This window comes from Egretta garzetta, unplaced genomic scaffold (assembly GCF_000687185.1).
Source record: "Egretta garzetta isolate BGI_Z169 unplaced genomic scaffold, ASM68718v1 scaffold367, whole genome shotgun sequence".
In the NCBI taxonomy this organism is placed as follows: Eukaryota; Metazoa; Chordata; class Aves; order Pelecaniformes; family Ardeidae; genus Egretta; species Egretta garzetta.
The window spans coordinates 462,742-486,124 of record NW_009260192.1 but is presented as its reverse complement, the minus strand read 5'-3'; the positions used below and the strand labels follow the sequence as shown (position 1 = coordinate 486,124).

Genomic DNA, 23,383 nt, shown 5'->3' with positions numbered 1-23,383 from the left:
GGGAGGCTCCTGGCTGAACCTGGCAGGGTTTTGCAGCGGTGACTACACGGACACAGTGATCCTCTGGGGAAAGAAATACCATAAAACCGCACGCAGTTACTCCTGGGCATCCTTTTTGCCGAGAAAGGCCTCATAACTGGGGGAGGAGGGGCGGAGGGGGGAAGGAGTCCCTGTAACTTTTGAGTCGCAGTAGGTGAAGCCAAAGAAGCCAGGCTGTGGGGAGGGTGGTGCAGAGCTCTGGTTTACGGCCCGGGTGGTATTACCAGGCTCCTGCCCGGGGCCTGCCCAGCTGCACCCCCCATCAAGAGACAAGTTCAAACATCACTGAGCCCGAGTTTGAAGGTGGAGAGGAGCAGCAAGATTATGAAAGAGGGAGAGGGTGGCCTTATAGGTCAGCTGAAGCTGAGGGGAGAGGAACAGGATAGCAAAATCGGACAAAAGTAGCTGTGTTAAAGGCAGGACTTAAAAATGCTTGAGGAGGTGCGCGCAGGTGGTGTTGAGTTTCACACCCCGCACAGGAGCAGGGTGGCACTTTCACTCTGGTAACAGGACATCTGCCACTGGATTTGCCATCACTTGTAAACACCTCATAAGTCTGGCAACAACTCTTGCCAAAACCTGCACCTGCTCACAGTTGGCTGCATGAGTAGGGGTTAAAGGCTCAAACTTCCTTTTACTAAGGACTACTTGGCTTGCTTAAAACCAGGCACACACAGAGACAGGGCAGCTGAAATATCCCTGTGAACGTAACACTTCAGCAGTTACAAATATTAAATGTCCCCTCTGGTCTCCTGCCCTCACCCCCATCAGCCATAGCTATTTCAAATGAGTTAGAAGTGAGATCACTTCCACTTTTCTCCTCCTTTCCCCACATTACAATGGTGACTACAGAGGGAAAACAAAAGCCTCAACGGGCACCAGCTTTTATTAGCACCACACACTGGCAGTCGAGGATTGAAAGCCATCTGGCTGTATAAGCAGAACACTAAAAATACAGTATCTTGAAAGATACTTTGTATTGATTTTTTTTTTCCCCTCTCAATATACTAAGTCTATCAAATTTATAGCAGTCTCATTTCTCTTCACCCTTCCTTCACGAGTCATGCAGTGCATCAAATTCTCTGACAGACTCTTTAGTTCAAAGTGAGACCCAAGGCAATACTACCTAATTAGTGCGCCAAGTGCCAGGCTTAAGCTCATCTCCGTAATGTAACTGGACTGATGTTGGGGGTGAGGGCACAGCTGATGACAGCAATGACAAAACCTGTGCTCTTTTCACAGGAAGTTGGCGCAGCTGTGCTGTTCTCCACCACATTTTACACATTTTGCCATCCTTCAATGATGGGAAGGGATCCCCACTATGTCTCCTTAATAAATTCTTCAGTCAGTATTGTAGTTAGCCTCGATGAAGACCTAATAATGCATCAAATATGCCTTTCTAATCTCTGAAGTGGTAAGCTTTTGTTCATAGAGGCCATGAATTGATCACTGAGCATCTGCCCCCACACTCTGTAGAAGGGACCTTGAAAAAGGCTGTTTGCTTTTAAGTTACTTGAATGTCAAGGGCTTTGGTGAGGTCTGCTCCTCATGCAGTATCTAGATACCATTGGCCCCCAAAATCTAAAGCTTCAGCAGCTGTCACTCACATCCCTCCTGGTTTATCACAGCAGAAGCACTTGGCAACCATTTTGAGATAGGCACAGGAAGATAGATAATGAAAAAGAATCAATGTGTCCTAATTTCTTTTTCCAGAATTACATGCGGTAAGGTGAAGTTATGATGGGCCCTTGGCCCAATTGCCCTTCTGTCCCTTTCCTGCAAATAATCACCAACAATACACAGTATTATGCAGTGATAACACATCTGGGATTACTAAACTGATTCTTACTGTAACAAACAAGGCACTGGGCAGAGTCTGCAACAAGCACAACCCACCCTGTCCCCTTTTCCATACGCATCTTTGGCCAGTCCCCTTTTGCCACGTTACCCCTGTGTCGCTTTTCCAACCATTTTCCACTCGCACAAACATCTGATGTCCCCCCGCTGTTCCTGGAACAGCAAGTTTCAGTCCCCTGGTTTCAGGCATAGCAATAGCTAAGGTATATCTGACTTGGGTGGAAAAAGTCTTTTGCCAATCTGGTGCTGCCCAGACCCTTTTCACATCATCCAACTCTTGTAAAGGGATGGAGGTTTTTTGCTAGAAGAATCCTCTTCCAGCTTCCTCAAGTCCTTTCCCAAAAGGTGACAGAGAAGCTTACCTACAGGCACCAAGCAGCCTTCCCGCTTCCCTTCTGCACCAGCAGATCTGCTGCAGATCCTCCCTCAGGCAGCTGTGCTGCATTCCCACTCCAGGAATGCAGCAGGAGCACAGCATCTCATTGCCTCCAGGCAGTTTTGTTCCCCTTTGGGACTAATGCAAGCTCTTCCAGGGCTCTCCCTCCCTTTCTCCACCAGACAACTGCTGCAGCCACAGCCATCTCAACCAAAGGGTCCGTGGAGCATATCCAGCATATCCATACTCTCAGTAGCCACGAGTAAAGCCAGAGAATCAAAGAGCAAAATGACAGCCAATCTGCTGTAGAAAAACTATCAGAATTTGGAACAAGCAAGCCACAGCGAGGAGAGGACAAGAGAATGAACTCCACTCCAGGGACCTCAGCACTACAAGACAGGTGTGGAGCGGATCTTGAAAATAGGGGCTCCAACAAACAGCACATGCATTTGCCTTTAATGTCAAGCTGAAGGGGCTGTAGGAGCTAGTGACAGAAGAGGTGGGGGGAGAGATAGTTCAGGCTGCAGAGTTTCTCAGTGTCTCCTGTTTCTCCTCAGGTCCTGCAGCCTCTACACGCATAAGCAGTGATAACTTCCTCAGCTCATTTTCCAGGCGCTTCCTACACCAGAAAACATGCTGCAAGTTCTCAAGGGACTGGAGAACTTCAGCTGGTGCAACAAAAACACTCAGGAAGAGGCACCACAAAGGCTGCTGCTTGAACGCAGTTTAATACAATACTAACAAAAAACCCAGCCCTGGCTGGTTCCTCACAACCCTATATTGGTCAAGAATTATTTAGGCTTTTGTAATGGTTTATTGCTTTCAGCCCAACACATAACAATTTCAACACAATGTGCATAGATTTTGCATTTTCCAGAGCATCCTTCACAACCATGGGCTTCTCAGTTTTCACAGGCCAATTAAAAGAGTCTCAGAAGTCAAAGGCTGTCACTGGTTTCATTTAAGCACCCTGAAGACAATTTCCTGCTATTTCTTCCCCTGTTCAATGTTGCCTTGCACGTATCAGAAAGAACAGGCAAACAGGATCTCAGCAAGGAAAAAGGGGATACACCTGAGCAATCCCAAAGCCCTCGCATTCACAAATTCTGCCAGAAACAACTTGGGCTGTACCTGAAAAGCTCCTAGCAACCCTCAAGAAGTCCCCACTGGGACGACAGGCCTAACTGCCCATGGCAGCATGCTGATACCATTGGTCTTGTTGCTCCTAGACCAAGGAACATGCTGGATTACCTGCAGGACTTGTGGCAGTCACATGCACCTTTCCAGATCCACAAGTTCTGATGGAGCATCACAAGGGGCACATGTGAAAATATCCTTATGTACAGGCACAACTTGTGCCAAGCTAGAGAATAAGCGGGAATGAGCTCCACCACTGACATGCATAAAGTTGAGGAAGCCCATGCAGTCAGATCTGTCAAGATCTCTATGTGCTGTCCCACGTAGGCCAAAGTAACAATTCCTTCTACCTATACCCCAAATCAATGCATGGTATTGCCACAGATCCTTCACAAATCCAGTGTTATGGCCTGAAATCAGTGATGTACTGATGCAAGCTATACTTGGACACAGTGGTTTGTGCTTTTGCAACTGTATCAATACAGTAGAGAAAAATTAGTTTTCACACCGTAACACCCCAGTGAAGAAGAAAAATACCTCACCTACTATCTGGACAAGTTGTTACACAGAATTAACAGGAGTTTTTCAAACTACACCATCATGCACAAAAGAAACTCAGCTCCTAGTATATGGAAGGATTTCAGCCCATAAAATTCAAAGTAACCATTTCCATTTGAACAAAATTGGGTCCATTCACTAGATATATTTATCCTTTTATTTTCCAACGCTAGCCAAAGATTTTAATGTCCAATCTTACTACAAATATGAATCGAAAACAGGGACAAGAGGGACCTTCAACCTGAGCTCCTGAAGCGTTGTGGTTACTATCCCTACAGTACACAGCATTTAAACTTAATAGTACAGCTTTAGGGCCTTAACTCTACTCCAAGAGAAAACACCACTGCTCTTCTCTTTTAAGACTTGAAGTCACTTTAGCTACACCCATTTCTGTCTTTCAAGTATCTTCATAGAAGAGCAAGAGGAGTCTCACTTAAAAACCTCAGCTAATTTCTTCAGTGTCACAAAGTGGAAACACGTAAAGAGTTGAAAAAATGCCCACAAACCTCCACGTGTGATATGAGAGTAAAGCAAAACAAAGTTGTGGGGGTTTTTCTTTTTTTGTTTTTTAAAAACCTTTGGGATGACTGTCCTGCAGTAAACATGACTTGCATATATGTCTGAGGTCCTGGACTGTTTGTCTGTTAAAGCCTGAAAGATATTTGGTTAGTCTTCATTTATTTAAGCACACAGCAGGTATCTGACCAAATCCAAATAGTAGGAGAGAGAACAACTTTGTATTTCTCCTGTAAGCCCATGGCCTTAATTCTCTTTCTAGGAAGTTCTGTACAGACTACTGCCACATCTTTTAATTTAAACACCATAGGGAATTAAGAACATGAAAGGGTTAGCCAGTGATAGAAACAAAAGACTGCAAGTCACGAATACCAATTTCGGTGGCATCTACTGATCAATTGGTGTATGCGTTTCAAGTACCCTACCACACGCTTACTATCTTCAACACTGGAAGAGTGGGCCGTTAGATGCCTCAGCTGTACCAAGTCATGAATGCTGATGCCTACCTTGTCATCACTGTTTTGTATTTCTAAACTTTTTATCTCCAGAAGAGCCCTCCAATGGTAAGACAATGACTATTAGCAGTAAGAGTCATGATCACGTACGAATTAACATTATCAATAAACGTACAAATCATTTATTTAAAGTTCAAAACTCAGAGGTACAAACAAAATATTTAAGAAACAATAAATCCAGAAATGTAAACACTTATAGAAAATATATGAAACTGTACCAATTTAACCACCCACCATTCTTCACAGAAAACAGTGAGAAGTAGAAAGACAAATTAATGCCTAATTGTTATTTTTTTCAGATTCTGTTTAGAGGTAGACTACTACTGTGAAAGACTCAACAAAATTTAGTTCAGTAGAATTATGCTACAAGTGAATTTGGCCCATACACTTATAAATGGAATGAAGCCAGAAAAGTAGTTTCTGACTGAGAGCTCTTATACAATAAAATTTGGCATGGCACTTTCCAAGAGATAAAGCACCTTTCCTGATAAATACTGTTTTATGCTTTTGCAAGTAAAGGATCCTGTGCTTTTTCCATTACTGACATAAAGAAAGCATTTAGAAATAGACAAAAAGTCCCAACTTTTCAGCAGGCATATAGAAAGAAAGTGTGTTTCAGTAACTTGTCCTAGAAAGCCAAACTGGAATAATACTGTAACTATCAAAGACAACTTTTTGAAAGACTTCGTGAATACCTGATGCTTACTTATTTGGGTGGCACAGTCCTCAAGGTAAAAAAAAGTTAATACAACAGGAAAAAAAAAAATCTCTTTTCCACTAGCTAAAAGCAGGAGAACTGACCAGTTTTTACATTTTATTGTCATTCAGTCAGTCTCCACTAAATGCTACAATTCTATCCTCTCAGGAAAAAGTGTGTCTGTGTGAGCCAGACTGTAACTTCAAGTCCAGTAAAAAGTACCCAGGTAGTCTCAAGGAATGCATCTTCCATTTTTGTTCATCAAACAACCCGCTACAAGTAGAAATTAAGATTGTAGTTCTTCAGACAATATATACAAATTCATAAAACCCAGGAACAATTTGCAAGCTCAATTACATACAACATTATTCAGGAAAAAAACAAACTTGTTTTTTATATACAGATTGGCTGCTAAGTTCATTGTTTAAATTGCTGCATGCAAATACAATCTATAGTTGTTTAAAGAACTTAACTATAAACAAACTGTTAGGCTTCTGCAATGTAGTTTAACAAGGACTTGAGTCTCAAGTATTGGCTGAAAGATATTTGTGTTTTAGAAGCAACAAAATAAAATTTGCAGTCTTTATGCCTTCTTGCTTTGTGGTATAAGAACACTTCTAGAGATGTAAATATGATAAAAAATCCCAATATCAACAGCCAGTTCACAAGGACTCAACTTAAGCATGACCTTGCTTCTTTTAAGGAAGTGAAAGCAGAGCTACATCCTTGCCACACATACTTTGTTTACAAAATAGCACCACACAGGAAGTCACTGAAAAAAAAACAAACCCCAACCCCATCAGAGTTGCTGCATTCATTCAGCAGCTAAATCTCCCATTCATTTAAATGACAGTTTTAGGTACTAAAAGAAGAGTTGTGACCATTAAGCTCAGTTTATGGAAGAAGGCAGAAACAGAAACTTACTTACTGCCATTAAAGAGGCATTGCCTCGTGTTTTTCTTTTGTAAAGATGTTATCTAACAGAGAAGAATCGATACAATCCAAACACCTTAAAAAAACCCTTTGAAATACAAAATGTGAACAGGCCTGCTTTCATGACATTCTTCTACCTTTCCAAATACCCTCAGAACAGTGTCTATCAGATATTACATACAGTAGAAAAAAAACCATTCTTGATTACATGAAACATGGAAATTTGTAGACTATAAAAATAATTGGGATAGAACAGAAATAGCAATCATAAAAGAGTTGGTGTTACCACCACAGATTAAACCTGAAAACACAGATAAATGCATTTCTACCTTCCCCCCTTGTCCCTACCTCCAGAAAAGCAGGCAAAAAGGCAATTTCTGCCATAGACTAGCTGAAAGAGGTTTGTACGTGCCAAACACCTAATTTAGGGCAAAACTACTTGTGTGGTGATTTAAATGATTAGTCTGAGCTATATTTAGCTGAATTTTCTGCAGCAAATTAGAGAAGCACTTAAACTGTACTCACAGCAGAGCTGACAACATTGCCTCCTAACAAATAACCATGAGTAATCTCTCCCCATCAGCACTGGAGTACCACCCCAGGACAAAGTAAAACAGACAAGCTTTCCTTCTACAAAGTACACTGTGTTGAATATGAAGCCTTGCAAAAGCAAAATGCTGAAAGACATACAGTATTAATACAGTAAAATTTCAGACATGTTTTTTCATATATTAGGCCTTCCGATTCCTCTATGAAATTTCCATCGTCTCCAAAGGGAGCTGTGCATCCCTACTCAGGTAAAAGGATATTACATACCTAGATTAAGAAAACTGATACAAAGACTAAATGTTAAACCATATACTAAACTGGTATTTCTAAATCATGATTCTTTGAGAGCTCAAAATGAACTGAAAGAAGCCATTTTTAAGTATACATCCAGTCTGAGTCCTAATTTTTCCACTTTATCCCCCATATTTCTTTCCCTGTATGTATTTTAATGGTCAGGATGAAAACATTTTCTGTATATACAAGTTAATTACATTTAACCCTGTAAAAACTAATCCAGGACTTCATTTGCAATATCTGTATATTTAGGCAACTCATCTTCTACACATGCAAGATAGTTTTCAGAACATCAGAAAAAAGAAATCTTTCCTATTTCACAGGTTCCTCAAAAGAGTAAGATAAAGCTGATTATATGTTGGTACACACTTTGCTGTACCTTCATAAAATCAGTTTTGGATATACAAGTTACAAGTTAGAAAAAGCCAACTGTTGACCTAGGCATTAAAGTAAGTCATCTTGTGTTTGTAAGCCCTAATAATAGAAGAAATGTCAAGAATCATCTAGGGCTTCTGCAAAAAATTAAGTTTCACCAGGTTTTCCCTCTCTGACACCGCCAAAAACCTCCAAAATTGTTTCTCCTCTTTCTAGTTCTGCAGCACAAGTGACAATAATACAAAATAGCAAAACACACATGGTCCCTCAGCATCTTCAGTAAGTGAAACATTTTTATCCAGTGGTCTAGTTTCTCCCAGGTCTTGCGTATGCTAATACAGCACTCTGCCACAAAAGAGAACTTGTTATTACACCCAATCACTGCCTCCAGAGTCCAACAACTGTTTCACAGATAGAACTAGTTTCTCTCTTAAAACCCCCAAAAAAGTCTCTTTAAAGGTTTACATGAGTTATTTGGTTTGGTTTTTTTTTAGCAGATTGACAGTCAAAGAGCTACATATTATGAACCATAGAGATCTCCAAGTATGGCAGATTTAAACGCAAGTTGAGAACCTTCAGAGGACAAGGGTACAATCATGTACCCTACACTTATTTGCACAATTAGGTGTTGTGATACATTTCAATAACCAAGCATACTCATGCTCTAAGATCTAATTATGAATGTGGCTATGCTACAAACATGCTGTAACTAGAGGGAGTTAGAAAGATAGCACATTAAGAATCTACCACCTCAGGTTTGTCTTTTGTTTTCCCCCCACCAAATCTTCTCATGTATGCAAGGCACAGGCAAATGTCAGCTTGACTGCAGTGACAGTCTTTTGAGAAGTTAGTGCCCTAGAACTTTTTTTTCTTTGGGTAGGGGAGGGGGGAAGACGATGGCTACTCTATACAGAGGCAAGCTTTACTCTTTCAAGGTGAACTTCACCGCTGGGCAGATGGCTGGTGCAAGTCCAATGCAACATTTATGTTCTAAATAAAGGCCTCATGCCAAACTCCTGACTAACAGTCAATTCCAGCTCAGAACCTAAAGTAGACAAGCAACCGAAGCCTTTACAAAAGTTAAATCATTTTACATGGTAACATGGTCATAAGAATCAGTTTAAAACAGCAGTAATTGATTTTAAGGGCACCATAGCACCAGAAGTTAATGCGTGGATTCAGAGAACTATAATATGCATGTGTCTTTATATCTGAGAAGTTTATATTAGCAAACTATTGAAACACTGGCCTTCCAGTGCACATTGCAAAATGCAGTATTAGCAAACTTCACTGACCCCTAGAAGTCACAACATCAACTTCTATTTTACTAGTCACATGGCAAAACGTATTTCCTTTGCCACTTTTGTGGTATACTAAGATACCTGATCTTTTTCCACTAAAAAAACCCAGCATAGCAATGGCTAGGCAAAACACAAACCCTTTCGCTTGCCCAGTGTTTAAGCCTAGGTAACTTAGTGCATTTGCCAACAGGAAACAGCTTTTTATCCACATCTTATTAGAATGTCAAATACTGGACATACAGAGAAAAAAACCAAACAAAAACCAAAACAGAGATGTCAAGAAATAGTTTCAAGTCATGACATTTGCTTTTAATATTTATACTTGTAGATAGAAGTAGTTGCAATTCAAACACACTAACTTCTTTAAAGCCATGCAGATCCAAATCCCCAAACGAAATTAGCATCCTTGTGGAGGCAAAACATGTGTCACCAAGTCTGCTGCTGTAACCCAGCAATGCAGTCTTGGAAACCATGTTCCCAAATTACATGCCCTTTTGAAATTCTTATTTAGTAAAGGCTGCTACTGGTTCCACTTTGAGTCTTACCTGAGAAAGCAGGGAAATACAACCCCAGGGCAAACAAGGTCAAAGTTTGTTTGAAGCTCCCTAAGGTCTGACTCCTGTAAGTCCTTGTTTCAGTGCATATGTAAATGACCTAATTCCTAGTCAGCAGCTTCATGTGAATGATAAAAAGTCACTGACCTGGACACTGGTTTCATGGAATGCATCTTTGAAACACTGACCAAACTACTCTTGTTAAAGTCAAAGTAAGTCTGAAAGGCAACTGCTTTCATCTTTCTCATCAGGCTGTATCCATACATGCACACGCTGTCTATATTGACTCTGCTTCCTCCCATACTCCTTCCTTCTCTTTTGCAAAGTAAGAACTCAGTCCAGCTTTCTAGAAAAAAATTCAAAGACTTACTAACACATTCACAGCAAACACCCCCCTCCCCAATACCCCCAACCTTCATAATTAATTTAATGGAAGCCAGTTATTAGGATATTGGTTTTATGTTTGAAAATAAAGTGCATAATGACAGTCACTGAGAACCTTGCTGATTTCAGGTTAGCCTAGTTAGTGTCAGTCCTCAGCAACATCAGTAAGATACTAAAATATAAATTGGTAACATGAGTCAAACTCTGAAACAGCACACATGAAAAGTAAGTTTTGTATAAATGGGAAAAAGAACGAACAAAAAGTGAAACGGAATCCCTAGACCTTTGTGAAACTGAGCCTACTATACAGCTATCCCAAGATGCAGCATCTGAAATGAAGAATCACAGTCTGTTTGCTTCCCTTCCACTATTCCTGAATTCAGTTTGCAGCTTTCTGGTGTCTGACTGATTTCCCCTCGGGCAGGGGAAGATGTATCTTGAGGGAGATCTACAAAGACAGTGTCAGACGAAGAATCTTTGCTTTCTGCCAAAACTGTGACTTGTGGCCAGCTACCCTCTGTTTCATCATTGCCGTTTGTCCCTTCGTCAGCCTCTTCCAGCTGCTGAACAGATTTCAAATACTGTTGTATTAGTCTGTTGTCCTGCTCGTTACTAGAGCTCTCTTTACTTTGCCCACATTCCCCATGGTCATCCTCCGCCTCTGAAGAACACGCTGAAACAGAGTTGCCACATTGTTTGACAGTTTCCACTGAAAGAGAGCTCTCTGTTCCTTCCATTAAACTCTTTTCAGAGCTACACAAGTCACTGCCATGAGTCTGATCAGCCATGGAAGAATGAAAACCAGAATCTGGGAACTGCAACAAAGACTTTTCCTGAAGAACATCACCAGCTGGAACTAACCAAGCAGAACTAACATCTGGTGGCATTTCTTGCTCAAGTGTGGATGATCGAATAGGTGGTTCAGATGGACAGAAAGTACTGGCTGGAGGGATCACAGGCTGCCAAGTGGCACCTAAGTTTTGTGTCACTGAAAGCTGCCATTCTTGAAGAGATTTAACCTGTATAGAGAGAATTTAATTATGAAACAATTAAGAAAGTACTTTGATTTCTAGAGTATTTCTTGCAATCACCAACAAAGCTCTAGCATAAAATTTAAGACCAAGTGAACTAACAAAGGGTTCACTACACCTTTAGGGAAACTATGTTCTTCCCACTGTTAAATAATGGCTTTTGAACCTAGATGCCCAACACTGACAGAGCACACAAGCCTCCCAGTTCAAGTACCTGAAGAAAAAGGAATCTGCTCTTAAAAACAAAAATGATGGAGAGCTTCTATGAAATAACCCCAGCTTAAGAAAACAATCAGTCTTATTTTTTGAAGAATAGCTTATTGGAAGATATTCATTAATAACTTCTCTACTTTAGAAATGAATTTCCCACAAGCACCATAGCTTGACACCATTTCATTTGCCCTGGGCATCTAGCAGTCACATCGTTCTTCACACTTCTGCTACGTTTATTTAGCTTCCCTTGCGTTTGTCCTCCTTCTCACACCAGGCCATAATTTAGCCTTTTGTAACAAAACCAGCGCTATTGCACTAATACTTCAATGTTATTTTATCCCAGAACACTAGTATAGCAAACAACACAGCAATTAGATTCCAATAAGCCACCCAAGTCATCACTGGAAAAAATTAACCATGTTGACCATCTCTTCAGGATCTACAGTATGAAATAATGCCTTTCAAATTCATATGTAAATGGAAAAATAATAGGACTAAAACTATTTACCTGGTTCCACAGAAATCTGACAGCTTCCTCCTGTACAAGCCTCTGAATCTTCTCTTCTTCTCTTTCTTTTCTTAGTCTGCAGGAACACACATCCAAGTTTATGCAGCTTCAATAAGCAACATTTGGGTAACAAGATTAACAAGAATACATAAAAATGCCTACTTATATAACAGCACTCTTGAAAGATACAATGGAGCCTAACATTAAGACATTACTGCAGTCTGGCTTGCCATCAATACCCAGCTGCTGACTTCAAGTTTCTTTTTCAGAGTTACATTAAGATTCTGCTTCCTTTTGCTGCAGCACATTTATTGACTTGCTAATACTTTAAGTGCCTTTTTGTAAACTGAACCAGCGCTCTTCATTTTAAGTAGACGTGATTCTTTTTCCTGCACAACCCCCCGCCCCCAAACAGTCATTCTTCATTTCAAATTATGCTCTCCTCAGCTGATACCACTTGGATATAAGCATGATGTGTAAGCAGCAGGAGTTTCTAAAGGTTCACTGAGAGCTCAACTTGATTCACAAAACTTCTGTCACATGTGACAGTAAAGGAAAAGAGCATGTCAGACCCCAGTTTCCAGGCTGATTCTAAAAGATATTAGCTAAATCCGAGGAAAAGAGCATGTCAGACCCCAGTTTCCAGGCAGGCTGATTCTAAAGATATTAGCTAAATCCACAATTTGATAATGATCTCCTCCAACCATGGATTCATAGGATAAAAAAAAAAAAAACCACACACCAAGCACAGAATGACATCTTAAAATTGTATCATGCAAGGCAGAGAGAGAATTCCTCTTTCACCAGTAATAGAAGAATGACACTCAATACAAACACTTAATTTACAGACTCTGTAATTGCTAGGAGACAAGTGTAAAAAAAAAAATCACACTTAGTAATTTCTATTTTGGTTATGCAGTGAAACATGCAAGTCCTGCTAATAGAGGAAGAGAAAGAATTATTCTAACCCAACCCACTCATAGAAGGCACTTTAAGTGTATGAACAGCTATGTACATAACTGTGCTTACCTTACAGTTTTATATTACTAATGCTAGGTTGTACTGTGAGTAGCTATACCAAGACCCATTTATACTGGAATATCCTGGAACAATGTTTATATTCATTCATCTTTGAGAATACACAGCATGACCTCAACTTACTTTTCTATTTCATCAGTTAAGCAAATGATGTGCTCCTGCATTCTGTTTAGTCGAATTTCATACCGCACTTCCTTGGCTCGGGGATGATAGTTCCTTGTGTAAAACCCTTTCCAGCAGGCTTGAAGTTTGGTAGCTGCTTCAGTCTTTCTTTGCAGTTCAGCTGCACCTTGATCAACAACAGCTAACGCATCAGAACTTTCTCCTGCCATCTGGCCAGGACAGAGCATTGTAACTCCTGATTCAGCACTGACGGAGGTGCTGGGGTGACTACGCAGAACTTGGTCTTCAGAGGATGCTGAACAGCTGCTAGTGTTAGCAGTCAGGCTAGCTGTTACTGGGTCAAGAGAAGGCAACAGCGTACTCTCTTTGACATTCTCTTGAGTTTCCACACTTCCTACTGCTCTGTTGGAGTGCTCTCTTGTAGCACATGAAGCTTCTTGCTTGTTAGCTGTTTCTCCTCTATTAACATCTCTCACACATTTGATCCCTGTATCATCATCATCTTCTAGGCCCAAACTAATTCCATGCAGCTTCAGGTCTGAAGTAGGAGACACTGGAGACAATCCTGAAGCAACTGGCATGAAAGTAGACTCTGAGGTTAACAGGCTGCTGTTTAGTTTGTCTTCATCTGTCTGTATATCTTCAAGGTATAGCTCCTTGCAAAAACTTCTTTCCAGAAGAAAAGTGTTCTTTACTGCATAGGAATGATCATCATTTGCACTTGGTCCAACCCAAGAATTCTTCTGGATGATAGGTTCTACATAGGCAGAAAGCCATATTCAGAGGTGTCATAGTATTTCACTAACATACCTTCTTCTAATTCATAGGTATTCACAATTTGATTTAGATAGTTAGAATCCAGGTGTGTAAGAAGATCTAAAATGCTAATAATGATAAGCATTATTTCTATATAGCAATAAGGACAATAACTACTTACGACAGTAACATCTACAAACTTTGCCAATAGTGGGTATGGTAAATTGCACAAACTGCCTTCCCCTGGAAAAGTTATGCACAGAACAGTCAAAGTAATAACTTTTTAGCTTATTGGATTCTGGTTTTCACCCAACAATTTCACTAGCATTTCAAGACATGAATAAGCATGGAATGTATTTTTAGAAAACAAAGTAAAACTTCAGTTGAAAATCTCCAAAAATCAATAGAATAAACACAACCTTGTTCTGAAATTCTCTTCAAAGTTATCTATGTTCAAAAATAAAAAAATTATTTCCACAGGTTAGATCACAGGTGCAATTAGCTTCTTACCACTTTCAAGAACTATCTGTGGTGGCTGTGCTGGACTGCTGTGTTCACAAGTAACTGGCAGTGTTTTGTTGGGAGTAGAAGATGTAGGTGGTCCTTCATTTTGGTTTTGATGCATCAACTGCCTCTGGTGGAGCCTAAGAACAGAGTTCCAACAGATTTTGTATTTCTTTTGAACTTTTTTGATACAGAAGACATCTAAAAGAAACTATCAACTACTTGAAAGGAAACAAGCAGTCAAACCATTCTAAAACAAGAGGCTAGTTATGCAGATCCCTACACCTACAAGACACTAACAGGACTACTCACAAAGGAGGGGATTGCACAGCCTGCTCCTGCTCCCCTTCCCCCGTCCCTTTTTCTTCATTACATGTATCAAAAAAAAAGTAAAAAATCCAACATGTAATTTGGACTATAGACTGAAAACCATGAAATATTTCTACACACAAGAAAGGAAGGTATGGAGCTGTTTTGGGCGTCTACTGCAGGATAAGTTATGCTTGCATGCATAGAGGAGTTTGAGGAATGGAGGGAGTGTCTTTTACATTTGAAAGTGACTGAATCAAGTCAGTACGTAATTTGTTTATTTTAATCACAGTCCTAATACAAATCACCCTCGACGTCCTACAGAGCACAGACTGAAAAGTACAGAGAATTTGCCCCTAGATGACCCAGCAAGCAGGAAAACACTCCTGCTGCTGCCACCACCTTGCCTCTCGTTCTCCTCTAGAATACATCCTGTACCTCCACTCCTCTTCCCATCCTCAGCCCTCACTGATGCTTTGAAATACTTAAAAATGAAATATTATCTCTAACACACAAGACATATAATTATGTTCTCAATTACATTCTCTAACAATAGAGAAACAAGAAGTTCTCACCTTTGCTTACTCAGTATTTTTTCCAGTTTGGCATCCTCTTCAGTCTGGAGACCATATGTAGATATAAGAGGACAAACAGTAGCCAAGTACTGAACTAACTGAATGTGCTGTCCAGGTCGATATGATCTTCCTTTACCTTGACTGTAGAGCCATTCTGCTTTCAAACTGTTGGGAAAGGAGAAAATGGCCACCATCAATGCATGGCGTTAAACCCCTAACTCTCCTTTGATTACTGTTCTTCTGGTTGGTGCCCAAGAGCTCATCTACAAACCTAACAAAAACTTGGAACATGAGCAGTGCCCAGAGGAACTGGGATTTTCATTACCAGAATAACAAATAAAGCATCCCCTCACAGAAAAATGGATGAAAAAAAAAAAAGGTCTGCAGTCTCTGCTCTATCCACATGTAGTCTTTGAGCACTGGAAACACATTTGTGTGAATAAGTTTACCAGAAAAGCTTTCACAGAAACCAAAAAAGCTCACACAAACACAGAATAGCCACAGAAAGTAAATCTTGCTGAGAGCATTCAAGAATTAAAATCTGTTTTTAATTTAAATGCTCTTCAGTCTAAGAAGATTTAATATAAATATGTTCACATATAATACTGCTAATACAGAAAACTCCATGAAAAAAAGATTCTAGAGTTCTTACAGGCAGCTTTTTTGATAACCTCATTATATGCTATGCTGAAACAGAAACAGGATTGGTTTGCCTTTGACCCAAAAGGCAGCTTTTCATTTTATTAACTGGGAAACAAGACAGTAATGTCCTGGAATGTGTTCTGTATTGGACTAGAATGTGTTCATACTGGATAATATTTTTATGCTTGGACTGTTCTGATGTCAAGAACTTTAAGATGACATCTTTACTGTCATACAGATGTGGTGATATAGTGACCACAGTGATACAGTAAGAAGTGACATGAGCAAAGTGATATTTAACTAATTGATATAAAAAAATGCCAAGTCTAGAAATGCACGTGCAGATCAGACCCTTTTGAAAAGAGCACATCCGAGCTTCTCCCAAGACAATAGCTTAAATACCTGCTGATTATCTCATTCTACAGAGAGGCTGTAAACTTGGAAGCAATAACAGACCATTGATAAATTGCTACCACAGTTTTGCTCTGTAAAAGCACTACTGTGAGTTGAGTAACAAAACCAACCTTAACTTTATACTTCTACTTAAACAAACCTGTGATTTCACATAATAATTCTGGTGTAACAGATTAAAAATTTAGCAAAAGCAATAATGTTAATTGGCACGTATCTCATTAGCAAGACAAACAGAATTTCAGATCATCAGCACCTTTCCATTTACTGTTACATAAAAATGCAACTTCAGGTTAGCCCAACTTTACTTCATAATTTCAGAGATTTAACGATATCACGTCACCTTTCCTTCTGAGAAATCACATATCCATCAAGAACTTTAAGGTTCAGACACCAGCTGACAATATATGGCCTGTAGTCAAAGCCAGGGATAGAAGGTGTGGCCATCACACAAGGATTGTTCATAATTGACAACTGTTCCAGTTGATGGAGAGAGGCCAGGAAAGAAACCTTGAGAAAACAAGATATATTTGTTAACTGAGAAGAATCATTAAACACTTATAAGATATATAACATTTCTCTAGTTGCAGCTAGATATCTCACACAAAACAGCATAATTACAAATACAATGAAAATCACATTTGCTTTTTGAAGGTGAACATTTTCAAAGGACCTTCTATCAACTATTGCCATTTTCCCATTAACTCTTCCGTAGGTACTATAGCCCTTGGAAAGTCTCAGCTTCTCTTAAAATCTGGGAATCAGGTTTTATGTATAGAAAACTTCTAAGATTTTGAATCATATTTTTATGATTCCAGTTCACTATAATACGCAGAGATTTGGACCAAAAAAAAAAAAGCAAGCCAAAAAGCTGAGAAACACCATTTTGAGAAATGTATTACCAAAATAAGATTTTTCTTCCAACATGGAAGTCCAACTGACAGTTTGACTGCTACTTATATTAAAAAACCCCACCAAATGAAACAATAGAGACAAAAATCACAGGCAGAATATTTGTTTCTCTTATATGATGTTTAAGAAATAGATAAAACAAGACATGGACCCAAAAACATGCAGTTACAACAAGAACAATTCAAACCTCTGTTCTAAACACAGCAGCTGCAGAAGCCCTCTACAGCAGTTCATCAGCTCAGTTTTCAACCTTCAGACAACTATGAAAAGCTCTCAATGAATTTACTCCTCAAAGTATACTTCTGACATCCTCAAATAAATATAAAAACAAAAAATAAAAAACGAAAAGTTTCTTCTAAGGACAAATTTTAAAAAGTATCCCCTAGCTTGTGCAGCTAGTGAAAAGCATAATTATTACATATAAACCATTAAAGGTTACCTCTGTCAACATGGGTCATGGAAGAAGTAGGGAGTCCAGTTCGTATTTATCCAACTATTTGCTTTCAGTCTACCTAAAGACAAGGTGATATATCTTTTATGCCTTACCTCATTTAAGTCTCTGATTTCATTTTCTGCCAAAGAAAGAACAGTCAGATTCTGAGGTAGGCAAACAGGTGCGGTGCGAAGTGAAGTTACAATGTTTCCATGTAGCAACAGAGTCTATAAAATAAAAATGGGGTGATATAATGAATGTTTGATCAAAACTCCCATTTTTTTTTCAGGCAATACCTGCACAATACACACAAAAGAACTAACTAAGGCTTTCTGGCATCATCAAATTATTTTTTCTTTATTCCAGCAAGAGAAAACTGGTTTTTGTATTTTAGAGCAAAAATCTTCCTGTTTTAAAAATGCAGAACTGAAGTATAGTCACACTTACAAAAAAAAATGTATTTGGAAACATTTTTTTCCTACTGTGTTCACACTGGAAGAGTTAACACTATGTTTTGTTTTGAATCATGACATGGGACAAGATAACCAAGAGCTATGAACAAGATCTCAACCCTGTTATCTTTATCAAAATCATTAGAGTTGTTATAGAAAAATCACCGCCTCGGTTCCTGCAACGTGAAAACAAGGAAAAGAATACTTACACACTTCCCTCTGGAAATGATAGTGATTAATTAAAATGCTTTAAGAGCTACTGTTTGAATGATGAATGCTTTAAAAGGCAGCAATTTTCAAAGCAAAATTTCTTTATGCAAAGAATGTAACAAAACCAGAGATAGAACAGCACCTACCTTCAGCGACGTAAGCTTGGAGAGATCGCCTAATTGAGCTATGTTATTGTCTGACAAATCAAGATGCTGAAGAGATAGACAGGAATTGATTTGTTCAATGGCCTACAAAAATAAAGAAGTCAATTACTCACCGTAACTCTTTTTTGGTCATTAAATAAAACCAATTATCAATAATTAAGTTATTTTGAAAGCTAAAAAAAACCACCAGAAGTAACCCAAAACAAAACCCATGTTTTTACACAGTTTCATTTTAAAGAGGATAATTCTTTTCCTATTTGGGGGACTATTTCCTAGTTCCCATTGCATTTTGATACCAAACCTTGTAGCTTTTTCCTAGACAATTCTTGTCCAAAAGTTGCCCTCATAAACCAGTAGACACAAAACTTCAGCATTTTCTCCAACCAAAACCAGAAACATATTCAGATTTCTTTGCAGCATTTTCCAAATTTCTACAACGCTAGACTCTGGAAAATGTATAAAGACTGAATACTTTACCTTAAGGTTATTCCCTGCCAAGTTCAGCCATTCCAGGTGCACCAACTCTTTCAGTCCTTCCACATACCCAATACTATTATGAGGCAAGTTTAGCACCCGGAGCTTCGTCAGTTTTGCTACACCCATCATTCGCACCAAACGATTGTTGGCTACAGAGAGCTGCAGATTGACACACAAAAGAAACAGCTTTAACTATTAAATTGTACCAATAGAACAGGCTTTTCTTTTTAGTGGTTAAAAATCTAATCTAACAGGAACTATTTCACTCTATGTATTAATTTTTCAAGTGAATTAACACAGACACAAAAAAGTGCAAGAGCCAGGAAATAAATTACTGATCAAAGCAGTCTTCACAACTCTGCAAAGTTAAGAGGAAATCTTCCTCCTAGCAACAAGCTAAACAAAGGAGAGTGAATGAGGAATCACGTCATATGAAAAAAAGATTTTAAAATCAGAATTGCCAAATCATCACGCAAATTCCTGCACCATTCCTGGTGTAAAAAAATCATACTTTTGTCAACATGGCAGAGGACAAAACACATTTCACGTAATTCTCAAAAAGAGTCCTGTGCTAAGAGGACTGTAATCACAATCTTTTTAGAGGATAAGCCCTGATTAGACATACACATTAATAACATGACCACCAAACTGGCAGACTGGTGAAGGTTTGTTGCAGCAACAAACCCCACCTCTCCTATCTCAGTTTAGCTTGTCTCTAGAAGCTGTTAGGTGACTTCAATTCTATCTGGAGGCACTCTCAGTGGTAATTAACATGAACTTGTACAGCTTTGCCCCGGAGGGATTAATACTCTGATTTTTTGCAAGCACCGTGCACATGCTTAACATTGTTATCACTAATACCCTCAGGAATGTAAATGGACTGTTGCTAGTATTAACATTAAAGATAACCATTATTAACATCAGGGCCTAAATGAATCGGTATCTTAACAAGACTACACAGCTCATTCCCACTTCACTTTTTTAATTCACTATTTCTGTTTAAGTCTTATCCACATGGCTTTTTTTCTTCTTGTAAATTAAGGCTACTAATCCTCTTCCTTTGTGAAGAATTATGAAACCCAAATAGGGAAGAGAGTCCTGTACATATATCTGCATGTTTACAATTCCATAGAGAAAAGATAAAACAAAATTATTTTTAAGGCTACAAAGCTCAAGTATTCAAAAGCTAGCAAGTACCAAAAATTGAAATCAGTGAATTTTCTAAGTGTTCTTATGACACGCACATGGATTTACTTAGTTAATTTTTAGTTACCTAGGTAACTAGCAGAACAGCCTCCCCCACTATCAACTCTAGAGCTACACTGAAAATAAAGCTTTTTGTTTTGGCCATCATTTATCTTCCTATGAAGACAGCATCTACTAACTTACTTCAATGACATAATAGAGCCTTAAAGCAGACGTATTTTAATTAGCATCACAGTACCATTATTTCATAGCAAATTCAAGTCAAGTAACACTGACCTGCATCAGATTCCTGCATTTCTCCAAGTGTTCCAATTTAATTATCTGGTTTTTGTCCAGAATCAGAGTGTGAGTATCAGCATCACAGGGTAAGGTTGGACCCAGTTTTTGCAATCCTTGACCTGACCAGTTGACTACCAAGCCTTAGAAAAAAAGGAAGGGGAAGGAAAAAAAAAAAAAAAAAAAAGAAAAAAAAAGGAAAAAATGAAAGCGCCAAAGGCCAACACTTTATATGTTAGAACACGTACTGAAAAAGCAAAGCAAGATAAACAGATTTGGTTTATAATGCATGCAGCTAATTTGAAAATACAAATGAACTTTTTTTTTTCCATGTAAAGCTGAAGGAAATTACTTCAGACCAAACACATTAGAATAACTGCTACAGTTACTGGAGGGCATCAATTCCAGGCCCTGTCCCAATAAAGAATTCAGGTGCAACTTTAGGAAAGTCAGGATCCTCTGAAGTGGGAAGCAGAGCAAAATTTCAAGAGCTAAATTTAAAGGTGTGATGCTCAAACCCCCAAATTTCAAAAGCCCCTAAATTTTTTAATTCTTCAAAGATTTCAAGTTTTAAGCAACTTGACAACTACCTATGTGTACGCACCACCTAAATTCCTGCTTATAGGCAAAGCCTAGCACATATTAGGAGCACATTCCACACACAACAGCGACCATTATCTGTCACTAAAAAAAAAAATATTAAAAAGGGGGGGGGTCTTGAATAAGGGTAAGCAGCATCTACTCTTTCATCAGTCAGGATGTGGGAAACCTGATGCTGATGCAAACCTACAAACTTCACCTGCCTGGGGAGTTCCATCAAACACCCTGCTAAAACATTTAACAGTTAAGGCACTGAACTCCTAAGTGTGAAATGCCCATGGGACAGTCCTCAGCCTGAGGAAAAAGAGACAAGCTTATCACAAAAAAGTCCTCCAAAAGCTAGACCATTGAAGCCTGGAGTTTTTTTTTCTTCTTCCTTTCTCTCTGTGTGTATTCCAAAGGAAATACAATATTTTTTTTTTTTTTAAAAAAGGGCAATCTAGCTACAAACTCAACATGGAGGTTTCAGCCTGAGAAACCAAAACTGATGCCTCTCTACTGTCACAAGTAGAATGCCTGAACTTCAGAAAAGAAACAAACTTAAGATTCAATCCTCCTTTTAAAATTTCCTATCAGATGTTAAGATAGGCTTCCTTTTAGCAGTTTAGCTGCTGTGAAACCTAATCTCAAGTACTTAACTTATTGGGTAGGGAACGTTTCAGAGACAAAGATTCCACTCCAGGATTTCACTGGTCAAATCCTTCACTGTGTCTCACCTTAGGATTTTGGTGCTTGTGTACTCAAATTGCATTGGTAGGCTAAATGTTACATAATCCAGCAGAGTACCTAGTGATAATTCAGAACAAAGAACCCATTCGTACAGCCATACTACAGTACAGGTGACATTTAGGCAGGAGCAAATTGTAAGTAGGCTAGCATATAATTTAATTAACGGAACACACAATGAAGGAGTTCTATGCAAAAACTGTTACTTAATAAAGTTAAGAGGAAAATGTTTGCCATCTACAGGGAACTTGAATCACCGGGTAACTATGGTGACATTTGCTAATAATAAGTTTTATATATAAAGCCTCTGCTGCGTGTTTTACATAGGCACAGCATTCTAGTGCTTGCTCATCTCTTACTATCTGCTCAGTAAATAATACTATCTTTTTCAGCAGCATGTTTCATTATAGTGTTCTTACCCTAACATGAACTAAATATTAACATTCTTACAGTCTGCAGGCTTTTAGGGTTCAGTTATGCTAAGGATGGAGTCAAACATTTTTGGTGTACCATTCTGACCACTAGAGAATATGCTTTTCTGAGAAGCATCTCTGATGACATTCATTACATTCCCATTGCTTCTCAAATTCACAGCCACCTGAGGCCGAGCCAGCAGTACCGGAAACAGTCACACTCCTGCCTTTGCACATTCAGGGAGAAGGTACTGCATGTTTCATGCTTAAGTAGTCACCTCTGCGATCACTTGGTCACTTCAACTAAATAGAGAAATTTTGCATCTCCCTGTTTATCCAAGGGCTTGTTATGAAAATTTGCAGCTGGCCCGTGCTGACCAAGGAGAGAGGCTAGGACGCACAGAATAGAATTACAAGAGTAATTCTTCTAGTCATGAGCATGTGGTGTCCCATTCCAACTGAGGCACCCCAAATGTGGTTTTACACATGGTTCTTACACCTTTAAGGTGTTTGGGTACAACACGATTTGACTAATTGCTACTTGACACACACTACCATTTGCCAAGCAACTATATTTCCATGGCATCATTATCGACCTGCTTTTGCATTCCTCTAGAGAACCCTGGAGTCAGTCTTGCTATAATTACTTAGCTATGACACCAGATAATGGGAGGGTTTCACAGACACGGAGGGGCTAGAATATTGACGTTATCTCAGTTGTTCAGGGGTACTCTATATCCTTTGTGGACAGCTTTAAGATTCTGAGAATCAAAGCTCCTTATCTCTGGGGAGAGAGGGGGGCTGTCCTTGTGATGAGCTGGGGTCCTTTAGTTTACTTGCTTAAGCACGACTGTTCAGTATACAACATAAACTATGTAAATATATATTAAGACAGTGAATACAATTTCACACAATGAAGACTAACTGAAATAACAGTTAGGAGATGAGAATTTCCTAACAGGTTCTCACTACCCAGAATAGACATTTCAGAATTATTTATTACTTGTTTGACGGGTATGTACATCGATAAACACAAGGTTCCCACCTCAGAGGCTCACAATTTTTTGTTCAGGCCTCTGCTCACTCACGAGTCCTCAAGCCTGCAAAGCCAGACTCCCATTATTAAAACGCACCGTCCTTCCAGGCACAGCTGCAGGAAGCAAGAAACTGCACCCTCAGAGGGGACACTGTCCCCCAAGCTCTCTCTACCTTCCGCTGCGGGAAAAAGGGGCCTGACTTCAGCTCCTGGCCCGCCTCCTACAAGGCTGCGGGCAAACCCCTCCTTAGGGGCCCGGGCCTCAGCAGGACGGGCAGCCCCT

The 23,383-nt window shown here is 39.3% G+C and overlaps 1 protein-coding gene across 1 annotated transcript; it reads right to left on the bottom strand.

Moving 5' to 3' along the window:
* Positions 1–4,196: 4,196 nt before the first annotated feature.
* On the bottom strand, positions 4,197–22,301 carry CEP97 (centrosomal protein 97). Its single transcript, XM_009642218.2, has 11 exons — positions 22,220–22,301; positions 20,326–20,468; positions 18,844–19,002; positions 18,349–18,450; positions 17,654–17,767; positions 16,539–16,705; positions 15,143–15,307; positions 14,265–14,398; positions 12,999–13,755; positions 11,838–11,913; positions 4,197–11,104 (listed from the first exon to the last, which is right to left on the bottom strand). Exons 1-11 carry the CDS (start codon positions 22,299–22,301, stop codon positions 10,388–10,390), a joined length of 2,616 nt encoding a protein of 871 aa, XP_009640513.1. The 3' UTR covers positions 4,197–10,387.
* Between the last annotated feature and the right edge of the window lie 1,082 nt (positions 22,302–23,383).

Bases quoted from the DNA above. Each gene is read 5' to 3' on its own strand.
- CEP97 (XM_009642218.2), bottom strand. From the start codon at position 22,301: ATGTGCAAAGGCAGGAGTGTGACTGTTTCCGGTACTGCTGGCTCGGCC. The intron at 13,756-14,264 runs GTAAGAAGCTAA...CTGCCTATGTAG, and splicing joins ACAGATAGTTCTTGAAAGTG to AACCTATCATCCAGAAGAAT. The intron at 11,914-12,998 runs GTAAGTTGAGGT...GTGTTCCTGCAG, and splicing joins TTAACTGATGAAATAGAAAA to ACTAAGAAAAGAAAGAGAAG.